This window comes from Mesocricetus auratus, unplaced genomic scaffold (genome assembly GCF_017639785.1).
Source record: "Mesocricetus auratus isolate SY011 unplaced genomic scaffold, BCM_Maur_2.0 Super-Scaffold_100013, whole genome shotgun sequence".
NCBI lineage: Eukaryota > Metazoa > Chordata > Mammalia > Rodentia > Cricetidae > Mesocricetus > Mesocricetus auratus.
In genome coordinates, this window is record NW_024429196.1 from 19975841 (window position 1) to 19994063 (window position 18223).

Consider the following 18223-nt stretch of genomic DNA (forward strand, 5'->3'; position numbering starts at 1 on the left):
CTGTAGAAATTATTAGACATTTACCCTGTGCATTGGAGAGGGAACAAGGGCTCCAAATTGCTGTTAGAGAGAACAGGGACATTATTAAGGGCATTAACAAGGATGACAGGGAAGGGAGTATTCTAGGGAGTACAACCAGGTCTGGGTAATCTAAACTGAATTCTAGACTGTGGGAGAAGTGGGATAACAGACCTGTAGGGTGCTCACACAGCCTTGCTCGGCTCCCAGCAAAACACAGGCTTTGGCTGTGATATGGCTTGAGAGGGAACGACCTCGTTTTCTGTAGAGAAGTGATCTGCTCATGGGCTTAGCAGACACTCTGCTCCTCCCTCTGCTGATGCAAGTGTTGCAGGACACTTGAGACACTAGCTGTTTTTCATGACTGGATACTAAAGTCACATGATACATACAGTTTGCTACCTGGTTTGGGTGCCCTCTTCTGAAACCAAATCTCAGGCAACGTGGCTTTTATTTCATTTCAGAGAAACGGCCCAGTGACTCAGTTCTGCGGTGCCAACTTTACAGCCTTGCCGGCCTTTTATTCTTCAACGAGGACTGCAGTTGTTGTTTTCAAATCTGAAGTTTTAAACACAAACTCGCGAGTGCATTTCACCTATCAGATTGCAGGTGAGCCGAACACTTGTTGTTTATGGGGAAAGCAAATTGATGACAGGAATTGCTGGAACTGACTGCTCTGACTACATCAGGTTTGGCTAACGTAACACATAGCCATCAGAAGTAAGATTCAACTGAGACTCGGGCCCACCTTAGCCAATTAAAAACCTAAGCTTTTCAAGGTATCTCCAGTAGCACATTCTTTGCTGAAGTTCACAGTTCAGCCATGTTTGGTGTGGCCCCAATGGTGGGAATCACTCTATCCTAGGAAATTATTTTGCAAGTAGCATGATTAATGAAAAAGTTACTTGCGTTTGGTGACTAAGAAATGTTTGCAGAGAATATTTCCAGTAAGGACTGTTTTGAACTTGATTAAAACTAAGGCAGCATTTGATTCAAAGACAGTTACTTCTGGGTTTTGTTTTACCAAAAGAAATGGTAAAAAGAAAAATGTGAATTTTATCAGAACTAACAGTTCACCAAAGGGAATCCTTATGCAGATAATGTCTAGAAAAAGTCTACATGTCAGTCAATGACTTCCCACAAGTGGGCAGGAGAGTCCAAAAGATGCTGCAGTGTTCTTCAAAGGGTGCTTGAATTTCACACTTTTCACATGGGGGCTTCCATATTAGCCAGGCACAGCACTGAAGCTGTGCATGTGTAATCCTCAGCATCTTAAATTCTTGGCATCTCTCAGTTCCCAGTTTTCACAAACATCAGCCAAGAGGCAGGAGTAGCTTCTGAACTTTGCTCAGATTCAGTAGACGTTAAACACTGAATTGTCAAGATGAAAGAATGCTAAATGTGTGGGTGTTCACATTAATTATGAGTATTGTTTTCTATCTTAGATTGCAACAGAGAATACAACCAAGGATATGGCAATCTGAAGAGTCCTGGGTGGCCTCAAGATTATGATAATAACCTGGACTGCATCATTATTCTCAGAGCCCCAGAGAACCACACTATTTCCCTCTTTTTCTATTGGTTTGAGCTGGAAGACTCAGTACAATGTCAGCATGATTTCTTGGAGGTAATATATATTTGAATGTAGTTTAAATGGATGATGTAAAAAAGATGGTGGATTGCCAAGAATTTTTCTATAGTGAAGTTAATCCAATATGTCTCTCTTGCTTTTGTTAAGTTAATCATTATTTTTTCATTCTATAAATGTATACTGAGCATATCCTAGTCTTAGTACTGGAAGTGGAGTATGGATGCCAGTGTCATAGTCAGTTGAAGCACCATTCAGGAAGGGAACAGAGAAGAGTTTTCAAGGAAGTTAGATCTGAGTTCTGACCTGCAGGATGAGTGGGACACCAAGGTGTCAATAACACCAGTTATGTGTGAAGGCTTTTACACACTGGTTCCCAGGGGCATTAAATGGGTGCCACACCTGTGTTCTGCCAACACTGAATCTAAAACTTCCCAACTGATCATGTGGCTATACAGAAAAGGCACTGAAAGATGTCCACAGCCTCCACACCTGACTCAAAGGTTTATTTATTTATTTATTTTGCTACTGCCTCTTTGATTGGGACCTTAAAAGCTTAATCACTATTTTAACTGTACATAGTTAGGGTAGAATATGATTTTGCAAACACGTATGTCATGCATATTAATCAACTCAGGGTAGTTAAAATTTCTGTGTTCGATTAGCTTTATATTCCAAATAAGCTCTCCAGAACTGTCTGATCTTTGTGGGATAAACAACTTTCAGGCTCATACTGCCCCTTCTGATGTTTCTTTTCCATCAGCTTCTTGTCTTCTGCTGTTTCTTAGCACTAACAGATTTCCTGTCTTTCTGGTCACCAGCTCATCCCCAGCTGTCTTGTTTCTGTACCCTCCTATCCCACCCACCCCCATGTGGTCCTCAACCTGAGGGAGAATGGTGTCCCAGGTGATGGTCTTTGCACGTGGATTCAGCTCCCACAAGCTTCCTGCTGGCTTGTTATGTAGGAAAGCTTTCCATAAAGAATTAAACTAAATCTGTTGTTAATCAGTAACCTTAACAAAGAGCGAATTCCCAGGGAAAGCTCATGTCTTCCTCATGGGATACTTTCCATGGCAGGAAATGAGAAGGAGGGAAGAAATGAAGACAGAGAAGCTATGCAGCTTGTGCTAGTCAGGGGTCCTGGGAAGTGAAGTCTTGCTTTTTAGCATTGGAATTATGCCTCCCAGACATCCTCCTCCATTCCAGAGAATGGATGAGGAACTTCCGGTTACATTCGCAGAGATAGGGAGCTACAACATGGCCTGAACATATCTGAGTCTGTTGCTCCTGAGGAGACAGTGTACAGGAAGCCCTAGTGTTCCGTTCAAGTTAACTATGGTGGGAATGGAAGTCTTTCATGAGGACTCTACATTGTATTGCTAGCAGATAGGGCCCTACTCCAGACCCTACTGGGAACACATGTACATCCAACTCCCTTTCTGATTTCCCAGATTTTCCTCTGCTCTGACCTACCCCATCCTCCTTAGAAACATGGATGTGGTAAGCTCTAAGCTTTATGTCTCTCCTCCTCAGTAGCAATTTAAAAGAGGATCCCAAGGAAAGCAAACTCAAAGTCAAGAGTACAGGGGTGGCAGGTCCCACCTTCCAACATTCTCAAACATAGCAGCTCTCCCAAGGCCTTGGAGATAACTAACCAGTCCGTTCCAGCCAGAGCCAATTTGTTTAAACATTTAGCAGAAGAACCAACAATATTCAAACACTTGCTGTTGCCTAGGTCTAGAAGAAGTCTACCCAGATCATTCACCTAGTGGTTGCAGCTAACATAGGCCAGCCAGGTTCTGAACTATGGAAGGGAAGGGGGACGGCTTCTCAGACTCTGGACATATAGATGCTAAAACCAGCTCTTCCATGCACTGCCTACTCATTGCCTGTAACCATTCACACATGAAGCCTCTAGAGTGCTCTGAGAACACTCGGCAGGAAGCATGATATAATGCTGAACTTGGACTCACAGGTGCTTACCCTCCCACCCTCATTTCCTGTTTCTCTTCCATACCTCAGAGGAAAAGAAACTCAATAGGGTCAGAAATATTATAGCTGCCTGGGGCGCTTTCCTTTTCCCACATGAAAAAGACCTGTTACTGAGCTATGGTGCACTCTGTACATTGCAACCACTTTATGCTTTTCCCACTACCTGCCGCTCTGCCAGGAATAGAGTATAACGACTGGAAACAGTCCAAACACTAGGTGCCCCCCCCAACACTCACTTTATATTCCTTAAAATTTCTGCACATAGAGTTTGTAGGGCCATGGCAGAGGCTGGGTGGTTTCAGCCAGAGGCTAGCCAGGTTCTGAACTATGGGAGGGAAGGAGGACAGCTTCTCAGACTAATATAGCACGCGGATGCCTGGTATTTCCATGGCTATAGTTCAACAGGTATTTTCTAAATTCCAATGCAAATGATGTGTGAGCTAACACTTCTTCCTCTACAAATCAAGGTGACTTCCTGTGTTTACAGAGACTCCTTCCTTCTCAGACATGTAAAGCTTCATTCCAGTATTCTGGAACCTGAACAATGGGAGTTTGAGGCGAATCTGAGCTAGGAGGAGACACTGTATCAAAAAACAAACACAACCCTTGCCTCATGTGTTAATGATAAATTGAAGCAGGGATAACATGGATGAGATAACTAATGACTGGTTTTAACAGGTAAGAAATGGCAGCACCAGCAGTTCACCGCTGCTTAACAAGTACTGTGGGAAACTACTGCCAAGCCCCATCTTCTCTCCGAGCAATGAACTGTATCTGAGGTTCAAGACCGATGTCTCAGTCACCTTCCCTGGATATGACATTATCTGGACCTCCTCTCCTTCTGGTAAGATACTCACTGTGAAGGAAGCCGCCGGAGTCTAGACACAGTGTCCACAGGAAATAGGATTTATAGATTTAAAAGGCCTTTACCACATTAGATCTGCACCTGATGGTTTTCTGGGAAAAATTCAAATTTTTAACACTGAAAGATCTAATCTTTCAAAATCCTACAATTATTTATCATTCTTATAAGACTGCAGTTTACATGTAGAAGGCGTGAGGATGTAAACATCCCCATATAAACTTTACCTCATTCTTCTGGTTTCATCACCAAGGAATTCTCTTTGAGAATTCAGTGAATGGAATTACAAGAAGGCTGAATCAGGAAGACATTTATGTGTGTACGAGCAGCTGCCTGTGTACACAGTGAGCAGCCCACTGGGTGTACACAGAAGCTCCTGATGGTATGCTCATAGGAGTAGCTGTGCCCTTCCTGGGTCCTGTCATTTGGTGGCAGTCCTGTATCAGAATTGCTTTTTCAGGGTGATAACCATCTTCCTGAATGTTTGCCTATTTATTAAGTAGCAGGAAATATAAGTCATGTGAGCACATTTAGCTCAAGAAAGGAGGGATATCTTCATGAAGGGTCTGTGATAGCTGAAAACCTATGCAATGCAAACATAAAAGGAATCTTTGAAGTGTACGCAGGGATAAGAAAGGTTCCCATGCAATAACCACGATACCGAAGTCTCTATACCCAAAGTCAGTCAGTAATAACTGCCCTAGTTGGAGACAAAGGGAGGAGGTGATGGGTGTGCTGGCGTTACAGGCCTGCAGTCCTCCACTTGAGAGGCTGAGGCCTGGAGGGGCTGTCACCCAACAGGAGAGTTTCTGCGTTGCCTGGCTACTTTTGCAGATTCTCTGCCCCCTTGAGAAGATGAAGCTGTCCCTTCCATTGCCTGCATGTGTGGGAAAGCAAACTGGGTGGTTTATATTTTGCTAAACAGTACCTTTTCCTATTCCTTCCTTGCAGGCTGTGGAGGGACTCTTTTCGGTGACGATGGTATCTTCTCCAGCCCTGGTTATCCTGGCAGCTACTCAAACAACACTCACTGTGAATGGGCCATCTTCGCTCCTTCTGGAAGACGAGTCACGGTCAGGTTTCCTTTTGTCAGTATTAACCCTCCAGGAGACTGTGCCCACAACTACCTCATTGTCTACGATGGGCCAGATGCCAGCTCACCATCCTTCGGACCATACTGTGGAACAGTGAGTAAAACAAACATTAGACTTTCACATGTGATTTTTAAACATTGACAGTAACAGTATAGGTACAAGTAAAAAACAAAAGTTGCATGACCGTGGTTTTCTATTTGGGACCATGAGCGCTATCTGGTGGTAGATATGTTATACTACACTCACCGCTGAAACCTATAGAATTAGGGCAATAGTTTCTAACTATTCTCTTTATTTACATGAGACTTTGAATCAAACTGGAAAAACATTATATCACTGGAAATCTATAGAATTAAAAATGTACACATTATTTTAAGATTTGTTGTAAAATTTTATTTTTAGAAATATCAGTAAGTACATCAAAAATTTAAAAGCTTGAGAATGCTACCTATTATTTCCAGAACTTTTCATTGACTGTATACACATATATGCATATTTTATACTGTTTAGTCACTTACCAATCTGTCATTAATATCTTACCACACCCACCGACTTAGATACGTTTTCAGTGTATCCTTTTCTATGTACCTGGGTATAGCCCTGGTTACTTAGCAGAGACCCTCTGCTCTCAACTTTTCATGACCACAGCGGCCACTCCAGGAAACATTTTGCTAACTATATCTTCACACAGGAAGTTGGTTACTTGGGGAGAAATTTTGATCTTGGGAGCAGTAGGCACCCTGTCACTGTTATGCCCAGGATAAAACAAAAGATATATCTTTTTTTTTAATGTTTGTATTGCTCCTGTGTAGTCCAGTGTCTTCCAAGCATTCAGCTCCATTTGATCCCACAGTGGACAGTCTGTGTTGCAGGAAGAAAAGTTTACTCTGTACTTCATAGTTGCAGGAGAACCGGGGCCTTAGGAGGCAGATAACTCCCATGTAGATCAGTGTCACATTAAATCTAAGTATAAACCTGGGCATGCTGGTGTTTTCAAAATATACTCCCTCCCATGTATAATTACTTTGCTCCTTTATTTCATTAAATGAAAGACATTACCAATTTATTTAATATTTCACAATGTTAACCCATAATATAAAGCATAGGAATAAAAGAAAAAATTGTAACATGTGCTCCTCCAGTAGCTAGCTTCTGTGTGATGATCTGCATACTCTTTATGTTGTGGTAAAGATGCACACCATTGTTTACACTCCATTCAGATATCTAGAAAATGAAAGAAAATTGGGACTTTATCATTACCTCCCCACCCATCACCTCTCAGCTTTCTGTCCCTGGGAGCATTTTTTTGTATTGATAAATACATTCTTTATTGACAAGTTACTTGTAGAAATATGTGTTGGTTCACTATTAGAACTTACAGAATGTAAACTCTATGATGCTTCTATAGGTAACACTTTAAGTAGGCTGACATTTCTAGAAATGTGTTCAGTTTGAAAAATAATCTCTCCCCCCTCCTTCAATTTTAGGACCTTAGGCTAGCTCCCTTCACAGCTTCATCAAATCAAGTCTTCATAAGATTTCATGCTGAGTATACAACACAGCCGTCCGGGTTCGAGATATTGTGGGACAGCTGAATCAGGAGAGACAAATCGTCAGATGCCACCCTGCCCAGAACTCTGCCTTCCTCATCCCCATCTCTGCCTGAGCCACCAAACATGAACTGAACTCCTATGAACTTTACCAGAGACAGTGTGGAACCAATTTTGTATACTTGGTGTCCTGAATACAGAGTATAACTTTGTTTGACTGAGCTGTACACACCATTTTAACTGGATGCCCCATTTAGTTGACAACTTTTAAGAAGTTCTTTAAAGGATGGACATTACCACGGGGCATATTGATATACATTTTACAAAGCTTTTGATACAAATACATGCATTGTTTTCACTACAAAAGCCAAAGTCAAGGTAGTAAATGTTACTGAAAATGATATATAGCTCTGTTGTCTTCATTTTTAACCCATTGCAACTTGGGTTTTCACTGTGGCTTGGGGTGGAAGAATTTTCTGTGACCTCTGAAACCGTTTTCCATCATGAGCTCTCCAGCTTCTAGTCCTGGCCATGCTGGGTCTCCCCCCTGACGACTCCCTGGACTCTGTGCTATTGTGGCCGTTGAATCTCTGTATATCATCTACTCCCTATTATTCATGGACCCGTAGTGCTAGAATGTCCCCGTTAACTTTTCTTACTTAGGTTGCACCTGTCAGGTATTTGTCGCAGTCATGCTTTCAGACACGAAGGATGCTCTTTTCTTCCTTCACATGTCTGTGGTAAGAAAGTGTTTATTCTGCTGACTTTTTTAGAAGGTTTCTTTTCATCACCCTGAAAAGGGCATGGTGGAACCAGCAGTAGGAGCCTTACAGAACCACCTACTTTGCAGAAAACCAGGAAGCAGAGCGCTAACAAGATGCTGCCCAAGGTTCTATGGCTTCCTCAGATAGCACCACCAGCTGGAGACAAAAGGTTCTGCAGCCTTTTAAACAGCGCCACCAGCTGGGGGCCAAAGGTTCTACAGCTTCCAAACAGCTCCAGGTGGGAACAGACTCAGGAGCCTGTCAGGCCATGTCAGACTCAAACCACAAGACATCAAATTTTCAGAAAAAAGCCTTTATCTCCATCACACGGCAGTTGTTTGGCTCGTTAACTTTACATGCACCCTCTCCACACCACCGGAGCCCTGCTGCCCTCCACGTTGTACTTGCCACAACAGAAGCGTCCGTCATACTTCTAGTCCCACAGCTATACCTTCAACTCATGCAGGCCATCAGTTCTTATTGGAAGTGTGTTTTACTTACCAACTTCATGCTTCCCTTTATGTTTGAAGCTACTACTGTAATACAAGAAATCAATGAATATTTGGTTGTAAAGCTTGTTATTTCTGTCTGTTTAAAAGTTGTTAGTGAAAGCAAAGTCTCAAAGAAATCATGTTCTAAGAAGGACCATGTTCTAGTTCTGAAGCACATTCTATATATTTCTGTTCAAGTCAAGACGAGAATATAGAGCATTTACTGTAGATGATCCTATTTATTATTATCACGTATAAAAGTGCACAGGCCCACAGAACAAAACCTTGCATATGCCAGCCTGTCCCCGAATAGTTGTTGGTATGAACAGTTCTAAATGGCAGGTGTGTTGGAGTTGTGTGTGAAGTCTTAGGGTGTGTGGCGCCTGTAGGGACCATCATCTCAGGTGCCTTAGCTTTTGCAGTACACTATGCAGCTTTGTCAGGAATGACAACACCCCACAGCACGCTGTGGCCTCCTGCTTTTCCGGATGGATAGCTAAGGCAGGTGCTTACTAGCTTTCTTTCTGCAAGAAAACCCAGGGCCTTCTGGAGATATCCATGGCCTCCAGCAGAGCAGATGACTTCATAAAAGGAAAGTTTCTACAGGTTAACTATGCAAAGTGAAGTCTTAAGACCTGCGCTGAATGAGAGAGTGTTGCCTCATGTAACTCTAACACTCAAATACCGGAGCAATTGTTTCTGTACAGAACTCACAGCTGCATCGATGAAATATTATCACCTTAAACAGCTCTGCTTCCATTAGCTATGCACATATCTCCAGTTTATGGGCAATGCTGTATTGGAAATACAGTAAAGCAGGATCCAAAGGGCCTTGACAAGCTGGAACAAGGAACCAATTGCAAGAAGACCAGAAATCAAAAGTGATACATCTATGATGATACATCGGATCCATCTGACTTTCTGGACACACTCGTGTCATTCATGACTGCACTCTTTCTCACATTCTGCACCTTTGCAATGCATTTAAGAAGAAAGAGCAAGATGATGCATTTGTCCCTAAAAAGGGAGCAAAGCAAAACCAGGGTCTTCGTGGAGATGAACCCTTTGGAAACTGAAGAATTCATTTCCTTTTGCTGTGCACACAGAGCTTATGCCTGACCACCTAAAAGCATCCCTTCAGCCTGGAACTTGGAAATGTTGCAGTGCTTTGCCTCCCTTTTTTAAAATAAGTTTTCAACTTTCCAAATACACAACAACATCGAGTATGCTTTCTTTAATTCTATAGCTACACTTCCTGGACATACTAGCATGCGTCTTAGAAAAGTGTGGGTCCCTCTAAGTGCAAATCACTCTTAACAGATACCATTGTTCTGTGGACACCAAGGAGATAAAGCTGGCTCTTTCTGGGGAACCCCCATCTCTCATCACTGGATCCACTTTGTAGTTTGTTCACTTATAAATATTTATTGAATGTCTGCCCTGTGACACACACTAAACACTGAGAAGAAAATGAAGACAGTCATAGTTTTCTATTAGCTGACATCTCTCTATAATACAGACTTCCCAGTTCCATCTTTCCTGGGTTCTTGTGTGTCCCTCCCCTCCCCTCCTCTCTTCTCTCATTTCCTCCCCTCCCTCATTCTTTTGGAATTAGACTTTCTTGGAATTGCCACTTTCCCAATAATGACACTTATTATTAATTCTGAAAGCTTGGTCTTAGTTTAGGCTTGTTCCCAAATAGCTCTTATAACTCAAATTAACCTGTTTCTATCAATCTACATTTTGGGTTTTACCTCTCTCCCATTCTGTATGCCTAACTTGTTCTGCCTTTCACTGGTGTCTCTCATGATCCTAGATTCCTCTCTAGTTCCTTTCTCTCCCTAGAAGTCCCACCTGTTCTCTCCTGCCTAGCTACTGGCCATTCTGCTCTTTATTAAATCAATCAGAAGATGCCTTTCACAACATGTGATCAAATCTCCTGCAACATCCTTTTCCCTCTCATCTTCCCTCATCTCTTCTGCTTTTCCCTCATGCCTCTCTTTTCCTTATTCCTTTTCCCATTATTTTTCAACAGTCTTTAAATGTAGCTTACATTGGTCTCAGCTTGTCCTGTAGCGTCAAACTAAACAACTTCCCAAGTGTTGGATTACGGGTACGTGCTATCATGCTCAGTCTCAAATTTTCTTATTTGGTGAAACTTACATTAAGTCAGCTCCTCGGAGAAAGTGTCAAGGACTTTTTTCCTGCTCATTCCCAGAGTGCTTCATTCTAAAGCGTCATTACCATCAATCAAAACCCAGGCAGGCAAATAGTTAGTTGGTATTTCCACTGGCATTCTAGTTCTTAGGACACCCCCCCCACACACACACTCTTTCCAGGCCCTAAATAGGAGACCATAAAGTCAAAATGTAAAATGCATGGGATGAGGTGGTGGCAGGCAGCCTTATCTTGAGTCAATGGAAAGTTGTACTCTGCATGGCTCTGAAGGAACTCAAGGGAAGTACAAATGTAGTTCAAAAAATAAAATAAAATGTAGAGAAAAGGAAGTGTCTGCTTTTTCAGAACTGAGAAACCCCCAAGGTCATAGATAAACCACTCACTTGAGGGGTAAATGGGAACTTACAGCATCCTATCTGAGATGGGGCAGGTCAGAAAACAAGATCCCACCATCAGCACCTCACCCTTTCCTGCCTCCTCGTGCTCCAGCAATAAGCAGCCATACAGAATTGGCAGCAGCTCTCTCACTCATTCCTCTGGGGTCCAACCTATTGTCTTACAGTCTGGGGGCAGGGGTGGCATTAGAGGGAACCAGCCTTCCACTGATCTCTGATCTCCCTCCCCCATTAACTAACTAGAGCTTGCTTTTAATAGCCAAGATAAAGTACAGTGTCTGGCCAGCGTGTCTCTGTTTGACCTCGAGGACCTGTCTGGGATACCTGTCTCAGAGGCTCATAGATTCTCATAGGGCCCTGTATGGTTGCTTGTTTTGTCAACCTGACATAAGCTAGAGTTATCTGGGAAGAGAAAACGCTGCCAGCAGATTCCCTGTAGGTAAGTCCGGGGGGACATTTTCTTGATTAATGATTGGTGTAGGGGGTCCACTTCACTGTGGGTGTTGTACCTCTGGGCCTGGGTATCGTAAGAAAGCAGGCTGAGCAAGCCATAGGGAGCAAGCCAGTAAGCAGCATCCCTTCATGGCCTGCGCTTCAGTTCCTGCCATGACTTCCTTGTCTGCTGAAGTGTGACCCTAGAATTGTAACATGAAATAACCCCTCTCCTCCCAAAGTTGCTTTTGGTCATGGTGTTTATCACAGCAAAAGAAATGCTGAGAGACAGGCTCAGTGGAATCTGTTGAGACTTGAGGCATTCTTGTGACAAACAATCTGATAAAAATGCAGGCCATGAAGCTCCAGGGAGAGAATTTTAGTGTAGCCCTTGCACTGTATCAGGCACAAACATTCCCCATGTGACATATATGATTCACCGGAACAGAAGGAACCATCACTCCCACCTTAAAGATGAGAAAAATATGTTATAGAAACAAATATGGACTTGTAGTGACAGAGTTGACATTCTAATCCCTGTAACCAGGGGGAAGAGAGTCTCCTATGTAGCCCAATGGACTAGACATGACTAATTAAATACGATAGTTGATCTGCAGCCATAGACCCATTGGAAAGTTTTTGAAGATGTATTTATCTCTTCTCTCTGTCTCTCTCTGTCTCTCTCTGTCTCTCTGTCTCTCTCTGTCTCTGTCTCTCTCTGTCTCTCTCTCTGTCTCTCTCTCTGTCTCTCTCTGTCTCTCTGTCTCTCTCTGTCTCTGTCTCTCTCTGTCTCTCTCTCTGTGTCTCTCTGTCTCTCTGTCTCTCTCTCTCTCTCTCTCTCTCTCTCTCTCTCTCTCTCTCTCTCTCTCTCTCTCTCTCTCTCTCTCTCGGTACTTTGTACAACAGAAGATATCTGATTCCCTAAGCTAGAGTTATAGGCTGCTGTGAGCTGCCCATGGGATCTGGGGCCTGAATTTCATTCCTCTGCAAGAGCAGCAAGTACCCTTAACCCTGGAGCCATCTCTCTAGTTTCTCCCCTGGAAAATCTGGTGGTGTTAAACAGAATGAAGAAATCATGTACTATTGTAATCCCAGCACTTAAGAGGCAGGGTTGTCACAAGTTCAAGGCCAGCCTTGGCTACCCAGTGAGTATAAGTCCTGTATAGGCCATATCGCAGAGTAAGTACTGGGTTCAGAGAGCTTCCTCGTAGGTGAGCACACCAACAGACCCAGGGACGGGTTTCCCACTTCCAGCCTATTTTTCAGACTCTTTTATTTTACATTTTAAAGACATAATTGTATTAGTTACCTTCACATCACCATGACAAAACACCTGGCAGGAACACTTTAGGAAAGGGAGGATTTATTTTGGTTCACAGTGTGAGATCTTCTCAGATAATCATGGTAGTGAAGATTCAGGGACAGCTGGCTCTTCATCTTCTGGTGGAACTCTGACATGGTTGAGGTTTATTTACTGTTTAGCATGTAACACTTACAGAGATTCCAGTTGCTTAAGACAAAGGTCAGAGGCAAAAACAGGCAGATATAGAAACCCCTGAGTCTCCAGCTGAGGACACGTGTTTTGGCAGAATTCTTGTCTTCAGAAACTTGATCATAATCTAGACCTTCACCAGGTTTGTGACAGCCACAGATTAAGAGGGATTCAGAGTAATAACGCGCCGTGGAAGGGTAGCCGCAATGAAAGATGCAAGACAAAGTTATTCTAACTGACTTCTGGATTTCCCAGTATTCAGCCCCTCACCCCTCAACACAAGCTACTCTCCATTCTTAATACCTACCCCTTTTCCAGAATAGCCGCTCTAAACTTCCCTGCTTCCGCCCACAGAGCTTTGTCCTTCAGCCAATCTACTGAGCATGCGCAGAATCTAGACCGCACGCACCTCGCTGGGTCCAATCCAGGTTTCAAACTCGAGGAAGATGGGCGTCCCTCGGCGTGGGGTGGAGTCTCTGAGCCTGAAAACGGGTCTGATTGGCCGGCCTCGGGGTTCACATTCTTCTGTGGGCCGAGCCTCGCCGGGAGCCAGGTCTAGGAAACAGTTCTCCTAATTTGGGAAGTGTCAGGACGGGAGGGGCGTGGGGGTTGGCCGGGTTTGGTGTGCGCCTGCGCCGATCGCCGGGACAGGGTGTGTTCCTTCTCCCAGATCCTGGTTTTTGGCTGATCGAGTGCATCGCTCGCCACCCGAGTTTCCCCTGCGGGCTCCCACGCACACCCGCCAGGGGTTGCCTTCTGCGGTAAGTGTGCGGGGTCCGGGCCCTTCCACTCAGGTTTCCGCCGCGATGCCCACTCTCCCCCAGGCAGCCCCGGAGAGTCCAGCTCTGGCCTCTGCCCTTCCCACCCCCTCCCGCCCCCACCTCCAACACTTTTGCCATTGCCCGCGTGCTTTGTTGTCCTTTGCTACAGAACATGTCTAAGTCACTGAAGAAGCTGGTGGAGGAGAGCAGGGAGAAGAACCAGCCGGAAGTGGACATGAGTGACAGGGGCATCTCCAGTATGTTGGACATCAACGGCTTGTGTAAGTTCTCAGAGGGTTGCTAAGTTTGCTAAGAACCTGCGATCCACTTGTTAGGTGCCTGGCTCGGAAAGTTTGCAAGCACAGTCGAGTTTGTTCTGCTGGGACTGGTAAACCAGTTGAGAAGCTCACAGGAGGCTTGCCGCAGTTCCTCATCAGCTGTTGAGGTGGTTTCATGGCTTCGAAGTCGATTTTCCATGCAGTGGCCCTTAATAACCACTTATATTTTTAATTCAGAAGTCACTTTTGACTCTCTATGCACCGTGAGCCGGTGGCACTCCAAACGTACACGCTTAGTAAGAATTCTTGGGCCAGGAGTATTTTCAGCATTTCCCCTTCATTAGTTTCTTCTGGGCCATTCTCATATTTGTGTTCAGGCTCCGCTCCCTCTCGTGCTCCAAGCTCATCACTTTACCTCCAGTTAAGTGTCGCGTTTAATCAGGGTGTTGCTTTCAGCCTTAAATTTGTGTGACGCCTACTCTATTGTATTAACTCATCTGAAAAACTCAGTGCAGGTGGGGATAGTCATGAATAACATGGCCTGTGTCCCTCTGGCCTCTCCACATCCAGATAGTTGTCACCGTGTGGGAATGTTGAACCAGTATTGCCACAATTAAAAAAAATCAAAAATCCAAGTTTTCATAATTGCTGAATGTTAGGAACATCTGGCATCTGAAAACACTTTCTGAGACACAACACTTCTGCAGGTTGCGTGTGAGTTCCTAAGACCAGTGGGTCTCAACCTTTGGGTGCCTATCAGGTTTCCTGCATATCACATATTTACATTATCATTCACAACAGTAGAAAAATTACGGTTACGAAGTAGCAACAAAATAATTTTAGGGTTTGGGGTCACCATAACATGAAGAACCGTATTAGAGGGTCCTGCCTTAGGAAGGTTGAGAACCGCTGTTTTAGACCCTCTTAGGATTTGACAGTTGACACTGGTGCCCCACATTCCTTGGTGGGACATACAAGGTCTGACTCTGACTGTAAGTGCCTCCCTTTTGTGAATCGAGCATCCAGATGATACCGATTAAGCGGCTCTGCTCGGGCCTGAGCCGTCAGGTCTTCCCACCTCGAGAGTCTGAGAGTCTGTTGTTTCCTCGTCCCCGGCCCTTTCCACGTGGGGTCTTATAACTTAGTGCCAAGAGTCAGCTTAGACATCACAGTCTATGAAAAGCCTTCTCTTTCTACCTCCTCCCGTGAAACCGGCTTTCCTTCAAGGTACATAGGCTGTAATTGATTTACTTTTAATCCAGTAGTCTCTCCTCCTCATTCGGATAGCAGGAGATTCAAAGCTGTGCAATATTAAAGCGCTTGTGAGAATAACGCCTGGAACACAGTAGCTACTCTAAAATGCTTGGTGAATGGAGCAAATGAGAGCCAGAGCAGATACAACAGCAGAGAATCAACTAGAGGAGCTGTCCGGAGGAGTTAAAGATGGCGAAGAGCTTCCTAGGCACAGGGAGAGTAAAAGCGAGTTTACTGTGAGTTTATTGTCTGCACTTGGGGTACAGAGGGCTGGGTATTGATACACTCAGGTAGAAGTGGAGTTGCAGACATCTTCCATTTGGTCGCCGTTATGAAGAGTCCTGCTTTGACATAAGTTTTAGCATCTTAGCATCTCAATCATGTCTTGACTTGCTCGATACATGTTGGTCTCTTGCAGTAAGGATGAGTTTGTGGTGATTTGGGCACTGAATTGGCGGTTGACGGTATAGACGCACTCCCATTGCTCTGGCCTAATCCTGGTGATCATGAGCTTTGTTTTGGGTCCTGCTGCCGTAGAGGAAGGAGAGGCTAAGTAGAAAGCAGGGAACCTGGCACATCTGTGCCCTGCACACCCCTTAGTTCTCTGCCTGTGGCATCCTTCCCCATGGACTGAAGTGTGAGTCAGAATTGGGCAGATCCGTTTTATATTGTTTTGGAAGACGAGAATGCATGTAATATTAACAAATGGCAAGAGTAGCTTAGCTATTTAAATTCAGCTCCATTATCTCTTTGAAGCCTTGGCTCTTACTGTAGAAGAAAAGATAGCCACTTGCTTCCTGAAAAAAAAAAAATGCTTCTGGCCTAACACTGGGGGATAATGAGCAACATCATTCTGAAGTTGTGGAAACCAGAAGCTAAGGGAGAACACTGGTACTTCTTGCAAAGATCTGTGGATGTTTGAAAATCTCACCCCCTCTGGTGATGTTGGGTTAAGGAAGGGCTGAATATATTGACCTCCTTCTGTCAGGACCCCCAAGAACTTGAAGATTCTAGAATGTTCCCTGGAAACCTGTAACTAAACTGGCTTTATCACTGGGCCAGAGCTCAGTGGTCAAGCATTTGTGTAGAATGTATGGCAGTTCTGGGGGTTCCTCCTCAGTACCACACAAACACATTGAAAGCAGCAATCAGTGGCATACAATGTGTGTGTTATATGTGTTTTATATGTTAGTATCCTGATTAAACACAGGAAACAAATTAGCTTGCATTCAGGGAGTGATGGTTTTGTATACTAAGCTTTCCTTTTTATTGCATTTACTTTAATTTCTAAACATAATTTAATGATTGAGATAAGAAGGGAGGATTTTTTGAAGCATTTATTTAGAAATGCTGGTATTCGTGTTTGGTAGGTTGAGATGTATGACTGTGATGAGTTCCTTTTTTTTTTTTTTTTTTTTTTTGAGACAGGGTCTCATGTAGTCCAGAATGGCCTGGAACTCAACTCATTTTGTAGCTAAGGAGGACCCTCCTGCTTCCATCTCCAAGTGCTGGTGTGTGCCCTCAACTCCTGGTTTATACTGTACTTGAGAAATGAATGCAGGGTTTCCTGCATGCTAGGCAGGCTCTATGCTAGGGTAGCCCCATCTTCAGCAAGGTTGCTTTTTGAAAGATGCTTTGAGCTTATATCAAAGTCTTTTGATGGGGAAGATTTCCAAGCAGGAGACCAGTGTTAGAAACATTCCACATTTTTCTGCCAGAGCAAAGGCTAGGGACACTCAGATCCTACCCTGGGAGATTCTTAGGAGTAAGAGCTTGAAGTTGGCTAGAGTGGTTTCAGATTCTTTATTTTCTGAACCTCAGGATACTTGTTGTTGGTTGAGAATTCAGCCTCCACCCCCAACCCCCAAGCTTCATAGGACTGGTTTGGTTTTAAATCCAGGAATGCATTTTGGATGCTAATGCCAGCAGAGAGGCAGTGAGGTGAGCCCAGATCACCCAACATGATTAGTTAGACATCAGTGAGGCATCCCTGCCCCATGTTGCTGTCTGTCGTGTGCTCCCTTTGAGACCAGATCATTCGGCACCTTTGTGACTTGGGTCACTCGCTATTCTTTTGAAGTTTGTTCTATTTCGCCATTTAAAATTCTTTTCTGCCTAACATGTTCTCCTTAAAGTTTCCAAGTGTGATCCTGCCCAAAGCCAAACAAACAAAAACAAGCTGTTTATTTTCATCAGGGAAAAACTCTCCCTAGAGCACCTGTCTTCACCTGCTTGATAAAATTGTGTTAAGGGTTCCCATATCAGCTTCCAAAAGGCCAAGGGTCCCAGCGGTGCTCAGGGACTTTGTAGGGGTTCTTTTTCTCCCTGCCATTTCCTCTATTTAAATTATGTCTTTTTAATATCTTCAAGTTTATTTTGCAGTGCTTAAAGCATTTTCAGCCTTTCTTTTTTGTTTTTCTGTTAGATTAAAATGTCTTCCAGCTAAATCTCTTAAGAATAAGCCATGGGGCTGGTGGGGGGGGGCTGTTTTTCCTAAAGCAATGGTTCTCAGTCTGTGGGTCTTATCCCTGAATGACCCTTTGAGATATTTACATTACAATTCTTTTTGTTTGCTTGTTTTCTGAGACAGGGTTTCTCTGTGTAGTCCTGACTATCCCCGGAACTCGCTCAATAGACCAGGCTGGTCTCAAACTCAGAGATCCTCATGCCTCTGCCTCCTAAGTGCTGAAATCAAAGGCATTTGCCACTACCGCCCAACTTACACTACAGTTCATAACAGTAGCAAACTTACAGTTATGAAGGAGCAGTGAAAATAATATTATGGTTGGGGTCACCACAACACGAGGAACTGTGTTAAAGGGTTGCAGCATGAGGAAGGTTGAGAACCACTGGTCTAAAGGGACACGCAAAATAAACAGCCAGGACCAAACAGCTTGTCTGTTAGGTCTGCTCTAGGTGGTCCTGTTGAGAAAGGATGCTGTCAATCTTAGCTATCTTTGGGGCAAATATCAGTGAGACCATGGAAGAATGAGCGTATTTTAGCTGTAATCTATTCAGGTCGTTCATTTTTTTTTTCCCTCCTGTAAGTTGGTGAACAGGCCCAGCTTGTGTCT

At 43.9% G+C, this 18223-nt stretch overlaps 2 protein-coding genes across 3 annotated transcripts in view; both read left to right on the top strand.

Moving 5' to 3' along the window:
* Cubn (cubilin) overlaps positions 1-7505 on the top strand; it is a 197437-nt gene extending 189932 nt beyond the window's left edge. Inside the window, exons 60-64 of the mRNA XM_040755469.1 lie at positions 483-627; positions 1464-1645; positions 4277-4442; positions 5412-5647; positions 7042-7505. Of these exons, the coding sequence (XP_040611403.1) occupies positions 483-627; positions 1464-1645; positions 4277-4442; positions 5412-5647; positions 7042-7149 (837 nt within the window). The 3' untranslated portion in view covers positions 7150-7505. The remainder of the gene's footprint in view (positions 1-482; positions 628-1463; positions 1646-4276; positions 4443-5411; positions 5648-7041) is intronic.
* Positions 7506-13446: 5941 nt separating this feature from the next.
* Positions 13447-18223, top strand: part of Rsu1 (Ras suppressor protein 1) — a 182814-nt gene continuing 178037 nt past the window's right edge. The window contains exons 1-2 of one of the 2 annotated variants that reach the window (XM_040755470.1): positions 13447-13617; positions 13787-13898. In XM_040755470.1, the coding sequence (XP_040611404.1) occupies positions 13790-13898 (109 nt within the window). In that variant the 5' untranslated portion in view covers positions 13447-13617; positions 13787-13789. The remainder of the gene's footprint in view (positions 13618-13786; positions 13899-18223) is intronic. The other variant, XM_005081260.4, reaches the window with a different exon arrangement.